The sequence below is a fragment of the Bos taurus genome, chromosome 3 (genome assembly GCF_002263795.3).
Source record: "Bos taurus isolate L1 Dominette 01449 registration number 42190680 breed Hereford chromosome 3, ARS-UCD2.0, whole genome shotgun sequence".
NCBI classification, from domain to species: Eukaryota; Metazoa; Chordata; class Mammalia; order Artiodactyla; family Bovidae; genus Bos; species Bos taurus.
In genome coordinates, this window is record NC_037330.1 from 80101817 (window position 1) to 80111711 (window position 9895).

The 9895-nt window shown below is 44.3% G+C and overlaps 1 protein-coding gene across 1 annotated transcript in view; it reads right to left on the minus strand.

The window, feature by feature from the left end:
* Positions 1-5626, minus strand: part of DNAJC6 (DnaJ heat shock protein family (Hsp40) member C6) — a 178916-nt gene extending 173290 nt beyond the window's left edge. The window contains exon 1 of the mRNA XM_005204448.4: positions 5428-5626. Within this exon, the coding sequence (XP_005204505.1) occupies positions 5428-5542 (115 nt within the window). The 5' untranslated portion in view covers positions 5543-5626. The remainder of the gene's footprint in view (positions 1-5427) is intronic.
* Between the last annotated feature and the right edge of the window lie 4269 nt (positions 5627-9895).

The window sequence follows — 9895 nt, forward strand, 5'->3', positions numbered from 1 at the left end:
AAAACTCAGCAAAAAAAGCTTTCACATTCCCTTGGAAATCTGAGAGCAAAAGAGACTTGGAGGCTATGTCTCAAATTAGGCAAACCTAATGATCTTTCAGTAACTTGCCTGGACCTCTTCTGGCTTAGTCATTCATTTCCCAAACATGGCAGGGTAGGGTGACAGGAGGGTGACTTCACCTGCACCACCACATTTTGTCCTCCCCCAGCCAAGCCTCTGTTTGGTTTGCTCAGCCGCGAGAGAGATGTCTAGAGTGAGAAAACTGCTGCCTGGGAGTGGGTTTGTGATTAGGGGCACCGCAGAGGAAGGCAGCATGACTATAAGAAAAGCTGGGTGGGCTCTGATGAAGCCAAGCCACAAGGCAAGGGGAAGAGAATTCACACATGCAGTGCCTACTGTGTGCCAAGCACTCTTCTCATCAGCAGCACCATACATTTGAAGAGAACTTATTTGCCAAGCATGGCCTTTAAAGCAAGGACTTTCACAGCACACTGCCTAGGTTTGAATCCAAGCTTACTAGTTGTGTAACTTTGAATACGTTACTTACCCTTTTTGTGCTGCAGTTTTCTCATTCATAAAATAGACTGTAAAACAGGGTTATTGTAAGAACTAAACAAAATTAAAATATTCACATGTTTAGGACAAGAGCTGGCACACAATAAGCTGTGCAGCATGCATGTTAACACTTGCTGGTCCATCTCTTTTTTGTAATTTTTTTTTCTGGACATGCCGCAAGACGTGCAGGATCTTTGTTCCCAGACCAGGAATTGAACCTGTGCCTCCTGCAGTGGAAGCAAGGAGCCTTAACCACTGGACCACCAGGGAAGTCCCAGCCCATCTTTTTCAGATGAGAAAACTGAGGCAGAAAGAAGAAAGGAGACTTGCTGAAGGACACACAGCTACATGGTGGCAGAACCTGGATACTGCCTGTCATTGACTTCTCACAAACCCTGGGAGGGAAGTGACATCCTCTTCCTTCTATCAGTGAGAGCCTGGAAGGCAGACAGCTTAGTAACCTGCTCATCACACAAGCTGGCAAATAGGAGAGTTAAGATTGAAAATCCCACATTCGCTGTCTTTAAAGCCTTTGCACATCCCACTAGGCTGTTCTCAAGCATTAGCGTACATCAGAATGACTGCTGGGGTTGGTTAAGCATAGGCCGCTGGGCCCTACCTCCAGAGTTTCTGATTGGGTAGCTCTGTGGTGGGGGGCCAGGGATTGGCATTTCTGACAAGTTCTGGAGAGACTGTTGCTGCTAGTCTGGAGCCTGCATTGCCTACAATCAGGCACCTGTATGCAGAACAGAGAGTAGAAGGGATGGGGCCCAAAGGTTATGGGTCCCACCCCAGCAAAGGCTTGGTTACTCTCCTGGGCCTAGCAAACATACTTTGCATTTACATGGTCCTTTGATAGTTATGATCTCATCTGATCTTTCCAACATCCCTACGTAGTGATCATTATCCCCATTCATTGTGATTTGTTTGTAGGGACATATGGTTAAGAAAATGGCAGTGAGAGCATAAACCACAGGTCACCTGACAAGTGTTCTGTTCTTCCCTCCAAGTAACTGATCCTGGAAACACTACCTGCTGATGGAGACTGACTCCAGTTCCAACTTGTGACTTTACAAAGAATAACTTCAATTCAGGCAAGGGCACTTCGGCCCACCACAGTTTGTGGGAGGTAATTTCTGGTGGGAAGAGCATAAGACCCATTTTCTACCATCATTTCAAGGACTAGGAAAGTCTACTGCTCACAAAATACTTCCACCAACTATTTGCTCCCTGCTTGATAGCCTAAAAGCTTTGATATTTGACTAAAATGTGATTCTCTATAAAAGATGAAAGCAATTTGGGGGGTTAATTTCTACTGGAGCACAGCTTGTTCATTTAGAACAGCTTGCATGGTTAGTATAGTTTTTAAAGTTGCTTGGACATATAAGCCAATAACTCATTAGTATCTAGAATATTTCAAGAACTTCTATAAGTAGATAAGAAAAAAACAAACCCCCAAGAAAAAAATGGGAAAAGACATAAACAGGCATTCACACATGTCTTAGTCACATATGGCCAATATTCATATGAAAAAATCCTCAGCTTCATTATTTGTCAATATAATGAATTTGTCAAATTCAATATAAAACAACCAGGCAGTACACTTCATACCCATCAAAAAGGCAGACATCACTGAGTGTTAGCAAGGAAGTAAGGAATCGATATATATATATATCCTAGAGGATTCAATTATTACTTATCCATTCATGTATTGTTACCCAATAAATAAATAAACATATTTACATTCATCTTCTACATTCAGGATACAATGTTAAGCTGAAAAGATGCCAGGGATTCACAGAAGCTATGCTACTTCTCACCTGTAATCTCCTGGTGGAAAAAAAGGGGGTAAGGGGAGAGAAGGATACTGACATGGAAGGCCTTCCAGTTGGCCCAGAAGGGACTGCTGCCCCTAAGGAGCTTCCAGTCATGTTTCACCCCACCACCCACTGAACTTCCCATATTTGGGGTGTGATCATATGGTTGAATATCTGGACTAAAATTAATAAAAATAACCACCACCTGTGAGCTACTATGTACCAAGCACTTTATATACATTAACCCATTTAATCATCACAGTAACCTAAGACAGGAATATCATTCCTACCTTACATATGATAGATAAATGAGCTTTAGAAAGATTCAGCACCCGGCCCAAGATCACACCATTTATTAGTGTGCCACTCATCAGTGGCAGCTTTAAATCACAGTCTGTCTGGCACCAAACCATATGATTATAGATGCCCTAAGTGATGTTGACATCATCATGAGAAATTCAGGCCACCTTTAAGGAAAATTTAATAAAGTTTGGATATGGATTTCACTCATTGCATAATATTCATTCATTTTACTTCTTCCTTCTATGAGTATAGATATTGGAACATGTTTATTTTGTCTGACGTGGAAGAAAGGAAGCTGTGTGGATAACCAGGCCTAAAACAGCCACATACCAGTCCTATGAACTTCTGCAAGTTACCCAGTCTCTTGCTTCACTTTCCTCATCTCTAAAATGGGGGAAATAAATACCATCCATCCTCCTTCTTTCCAAGGTTTGTTAACATCTAAACAAGACCTCATAGTTGAGCTATTCTGTAAACTGTAAAGTATCATATAAGACATTTTAATGGCCTCATCTCCAGGTTGGGGTGGGGGGAAATAGGGAAATACAGTGATCAGCCAAGATCCTACTGAAGAAGAGAGGTGTGGCATGGCAGTGGGCCCTGGGAATCCACGGGTGAAGTCTAGGGTGGGAACAGAGAAGAGGAGAGGGTGGCTGTGTACACAGTATACACCTGGGTTTAAAAACTGTAAAACTAGAAAACTTATCCTCACCCAATTCACTGCAGTGGGAATATCGGTTTATTCCTCTTTTGTAAAACATTCACACAATACCCGGAGTAACATTATGCATGTAAGTATCACTAAAGCAATACTTGTTGCAATTCCCAATCTATTCAACTACTCAGGCAAGCTAAAAAAAAAAGGGGGGGGGTCAGCTTTCAGACCTACTAAGTTTCAGCAACCGTTTGATGCAAGGGGAAAGGAATTTAATTGGCATACTGACTAAAAGTAAGAATACATCCTTTGAAAGCTCGCAAGATGACAATGCCAAGCCACAGAGTCTCCCTAACTTGAAAAGCTTGTTTCTAACACAATAAATAAATATTTGAAAATTGTTTTTGCCCTTTGTCAAATTTCTCTTTAGAATGCTTACTATGTGCCCGCACTTTACAATTATTAACTCATTAATTCATTTAATCTTCCAAACAACCCTGGGGTGGAGGGGGGTGGTGACGCCAACACCAGTGACAGGGCCCTGGTGCAGCCTGCCTCTGGCCCTGGTCGGCCATTTTAGAGCTCAAGGCATGTTAGCCTCGGAAGAAGAATGCTCACATGATGGAAACAGATGAAAAGGACAAGACAGGACACACACACACACAAGCAAACAGGTATCTTAAAAGTACCAAATCCTGACTTAGCTTGGTGGGAGATGCAAAGATGAAGCGGATGAGAACTTGCCTACATGGAACCTATAACAGCAGATGAACAGTGACGAATGCCCTATGGATGACAAAATTCCAAAAGAGAGGCTACAGGTGGCATGAACCCCAGGAAAGGCTTCCCAGAGGAGATGGCATTTGTGCTAGTCCTGAGGGATGGGTAGGAACTGGCCAGGCTGAGAGACCAACGCATGGCCACTGCAGATAGAGAGAACGCAGTGAGCCAGCATATCGGATCAGGCCCCTGTGCTCAGAACATGCCGGCAACGTGCAGTGCCTTCCCAGCTCACTTGGAATAAAATCCCAACTCCTTGTCACATCCTACTCAGACCCTGAACAGGCCCTGTCGCCCTTACTTTCCCCTTGCTAAGCTCAGGCACTGGGATGCTTTCCACCTGTTATTGCCTCTGGCAGGATGCTCTAACCCTGGCTCCATGCTGGAGTAACTCCGGATCAGTCTTCAGGCTCCACTGCAATGGCACCGCCTCAGAGACCCTCCCTGGCCACCTTCCATGTAAGCCAGGGCCCCTCTACCTTTTTGCCTCTCCCAGCAGATGATCTGATTCCTGCCAAGTACACACGGCAATTTGTAATGGGGATTTTTACCGGTCTGACGTGTGTAATGTCGGTTCCCCCTCTGGAAGTAGTTCCATGAGCTGCGGCCTTGTCTATTTGGTTCTCTCCCGGCCCTGACACACTGGAGAGCTCAATAAACATTTTGGAATGAATGAAAGCAGTAAGTCAGTGATTGAATACATGTGAGTGAAGGCCTAGTTGAGGACAAGGTAGAATGTGTTTGGGAAATAGGTAATCGTTACTAGAGTGTACATGATAACAGGTTGGAAAGGGGGTGGGTCCAGATAGGGAGGACCTCAAACGCAGACCTGGATCGGATTAATTCCCCCAAAGGGTACTGCATTGCAGGTGCGGGCCAGGTGTTCGGGGGTGGGGGATACAAACTGTTTCTCCGAGGCACCCCGGATTCTCTCTGCTCAGAGCCAAACGGACACACAGGGACTTCTTCGGGAAATAAACAAGCTGCAACCACCTGAGCCAAGGGGAGATGCTCAGGGGTGGAGGGGGATGGAGGGGCGTGAAGAGGACTGTCTTTGAGCGACCCCGGGGGAGCTCCGGTACTGGTCTAGTCCCTGCGGCCAAGGATCAGGGTGGAGGGTCGCCCAGGCAGGGCCAGACATCCAGGCGGCGTCGCCCCCGCCCGTGGGCCCCGGGGAGTTCAGGGGGGTGAGTTGGGGGCCGAGAACCCAGCGGGAGATGCCACCTACGGCCTTCGGGGCCACCACAGCCCCCCAGCAGTCGAAGGCCGGCGCCCGCAGAGCGCAGTAACAGGTCCGGCGGCCGCGCCCACACTCACCCTGCGCAGCCTTGGAAGCCGAGCGCGTCCGCCAGAGCCGCCGGGTCGCCTTCCACGGCCGCAGCGAAGAAAACAGCCTCCGGCTCTTCTTGCCGCTCTTCTCAGTTGCTCCCATCTGTGCGCCCGCACCCCTCCCCCGCCGCCCGCCGCCCGCCGCCGCCCGAGGGTCGCCTCCCGCTTCCCCGGCTGCCGCGCGTCTGCCAGGTGCCTGGCCGTCGCGGGGGAGGACGCGGCCGCGGGGGGAGGAGCTTGCGGTCGGGTTGGGGACGGGGGCGGGGGATCGGGTGGGGGGGGCACCGCGCTCGCGCCGAGCCTGAGGGCGCTGTCGGCCGAGGCGGGGGCGCTGTCGGGATGCGCCAGCCGGGGGAAGCGCTCAGCAGCTCACGGCTCAATGCTTGTCATTCGTCCTTGATTCCGGAGGTGTCGACAGATTGCCCGACTACAGCTCGGCATTATTAATTAACACAAAAACCCCTGGAATATGCGCTGATTTTTATCCCCAGATTACAAATGAGAAGATTGAAGCTCCGAAAGGTCAGGTAATTGACCGGGAGATCACAGTCTCTAAACCATGCAGATTCCTAAGTCCTCGGCTCTAACTGCATTTGTTCATTCCTTTCTACTTCCTCAGGATGATTCCACGTTATGTTCGAATTTTTTTTTTAAGTGTGATAGATATTCCTGTTTTCTTCATATAACAGATTAAGAATCACCTGTTTCTCTCTCTCTTTTTTAAGAACCTAGTCTATGTCCAGGGACTTTTACACACATGCCATTAAACCTCATAGTACCGCTGTGGGTAGGAAGCATTTACCCATTTGCCAGATGAGGAAACTGAAATGTCAGAGCTGAGGTCGCCCAGCCTTCTCACCACTTTGTCTCTGGAGTGATTTTGCTTGCAGTTGGGGGAGTCCAAGAGAAGAAGAGCAAAACCAAGATTACTTAACAGGGCCTGGCTGCAATAGTAATAGCTCATGTGTATAGAATGCCTTTCATGTGTCGGGTTTTGCATACTTTATTTAACTCTCCCAATGATACTCATGGGAGAGAAATTATTAATATCTATGCTTAACAGAGGGCTTCCCAGGTGGAGCTAGTGGTAAAGAATCCACCTGCCAGTGCTGGAGACACAAGAGTCAGTGTTTGGTCCCTGGGTGGGGAAGATCCTCTGGAGTAGGGAATGGCAACATATACCAGTATTCTTGCCTCAAAAATTCCATGGGCAGAGGAGCCTGGCAGGCTACAGTCCCTGGGGTGGCAAACAACTGGACAGGACCGAGCACATATATCCATATATACACTTAACAGATGGGGGAAACTGAGCATCAGAGAGGTCAGGTTACATATATAAAGCCTTAATAAAGTTTCTATGTTAGGCTGAATCATGCCATTTTTGTAGGTTCAAACAAAAAGCTCAATTTATTATAGGATAGTTTCACCAAATGATCAAAATTTAAATAACCAAAGGAGGCAACTGATAACTCAATGCATCTAGATGATACACTGAGAAACATATATATATATACATATATATATATATATGTTTCAGGACTTCCCTGGTGGCCACCTTCCATCCCTGAGTTGGGAAGATTCCCCTGGAGAAGGGTATGGCAACCTACTCCAGTATTATTGCCTGGAGAATTCCATGGACAAAGGGGCCTAATGGGCTACAGTCCATGGGGATTGCAAAGAGTAAGACACAACTAAGCAACTAACGCTTTCATTTTTTTCATATATGTTTAAGAGTCTTTGTCAGTGATAAACTGTTGAAGTTGATTTTATATTGGTAAGAAAATATCCAAGTTTTAGAAAATACATACTAAGATATTTATGAGTAAATAGTCATGATACATTTAATTTTCCTTCAAGTGCTTTACCAAAGAAGTTTCATATATATGTTTGCGGAGAGGGGAGAAGCAAATGATAAGGCAAATACAGGAAAATCATAATAATACATGAATCTGTATAAAGAGTATATGGGTGTGCTTTGTACTATTCTTTATTCTTGCAACTTTTCTGTAAGATTTCGATTTATTCCCAGGTGAAAGGGTAAAACAACCTTTGTTGCATAGAAAAAGAAAATAAAGTGGGAAGACTCACTGTACCTGATATTAAGGCCTACTATAAGGCTATATTTATCAAAACAATGTGGTCTTGCCAGAGGGATAGATGCATAGATCAGTAAATAACTCGAAAAACAGGCCTATACATGTATACCCAACAGATTTTTGACAAGGATGCAAAAGCAGTGCAATGGAGGACAAACAGCTGTTTCAACAAATAAGGCTGAAGCAAATGGACATGTGTTGGCAAAAAAAAAAAAAAATTACCTTGACGTAACCTCACACCTTATATGAAAGTCTAGAAAATGGATTATAGACTTAAATGTAGAATTATAAAACTTCTAGGGACAAATAAGAGTAAATCATCTGTGATCTGGAATACAACAGAGAGGTATCACCAAATGCATGATCCATACAAGAAAAGGCTGATAAATTGGATTCTATAAAAATTAAATACTTTTGCTCTGTGAAAGACCCTTTTAAGAGGATGAAAATACAAGCTACAAAATGGACAAAAAATCCTTATCCAACAAAGGACTAGTATTTATAATATATAAAGAATCTCAAAACTCAGCATTAAAAAATCCAATTAGAAAACATGCGGGACTTACTTTCCTCATAGTTCAGAGGTTAACAATCCACCTGCCAAAGCAGGGGACACAGGTTTAATACTTGGTCCAGGAAGATCCCGCATGTCACGGGGCAACAAAGTCCATGTTCCATAACTACTGAACTTGCACTCTAGAGCCCATGCTCTGCAACAGGAGAAGCCACCACAATGAGAAGCATGCATACCACATTGAAAAATACCCCTGCTGGCTACAACTACGGAAAGCCCGTGCAACAGTGAAGATCCAGCACAGTCAAATATAAATAAATTTTTAAAAAATTTAATTGGAAATGTGCAAAAGACTTGAGCAGATATTTCAGTAGAGAGGATGGACATACAAATGTCAAATAAGCACATGAAAAGCTACCCAGAACCATTAGCTATTAAGGAAATACAAATTAAAACCACAATGATATATTAGTGCATACATGAAGATCTTTTTTCTACAGTTCTTCTGTGTATTCTTGCCACCTCTTCTTGATATCTTCTGCTTCTGTTAGGTCCATACAATTTCTGTCCTTTATCGAGCCCATCTTTGCATGAAATGTTCCCTTGATATCTCTGATTTTCTTGAAGAGATCTCTAGTCTTTCCCATTCTGTTGTTTTCCTCTATTTCTTTGCATTGATTGCTGAGGAAGGCTTTCTTATCTCTTCTTGCTATTCTTTGGAACTCTGCATTCAGATGCTTATATCTTTCCTTTTCTCCTTTGCTTTTCGCTTCTCTTCTTTTCACAGCTATTTGTAAGGCGTCCCCAGACAGCCATTTTGCTTTTTTGCATTTCTTTTCCATGGGAATGGTCTTGATCCCTGTCTCCTGTACAATGTCACGAATCTCATTCCATAGTTCATCAGGTACTCTATCAGATCTAGGCCCTTAAATCTATTTCTCACTTCTACTGTATAATCATAAGGGATTTGTTTAGGTCATACCTGAATGGTCTAGTGGTTTTCCCTACTTTCTTCAATTAAAGTCTGAATTTGGTAATAAGGAGTTCATGATCTGAGCCACAGTCAGCTCCTGGTCTTATTTTTACTGACTGTATAGAGCTTCTCCATCTTTGGCTGCAAAGAATATAATCAGTCTGATTTTGGTGTTGACCATCTGGTGATGTCCATGTGTAGAGTCTTCTCTTGTGTTGTTAGAAGAGGGTGTTTGCTATGACCAGTGTGTTCTCTTGGCAAAACTCTATTAGTCTTTGCCCTGCTTCATTCCGTATTCCAAGGCCAAATTTGCCTGTTACTCCAGGTGTTTCTTGACTTCCTACTTTTGCATTCCAGTCACCTATAATACAAAAAAGATCTTCATGTCCCAGATAATCACGATGCTGTGATCACTGACCTAGAGCCAGACATCCTGGAATGTGAAGTCAAGTGGGCCTTAGAAAGCATCACTATGAACAAAGCTAGTGGAGGTGATGGAATTCCAGTTGAGCTATTTCAAATCCTGAAAGATGATGCTGTGAAAGTGCTGCACTCAACATGCCAGCAAATTTGGAAAACTCAGCAGTGGCCACAGGACTGGAAAAGGTCGGTTTTCATTCCAATCCCAAAGAAAGGCAATGCCAAAGAATGCTCAAACTACCGCACAATTGCACTCATCTCACATGCTAGTAAAGTAATGCTCAAAATTCTCCAAGCCAGGCTTCAGCAACATGTGAACCATGAATTTCCTGATGTTCAAGCTGGTTTTAGAAAAGGCAGAGGAACCAGAGATCAAATTGCCAACATCTGCTGGATCATGAAAAAAGCAAGAGAGTTCCAGAAAAACATCTAGTTCTGCTTATTGACTATGCC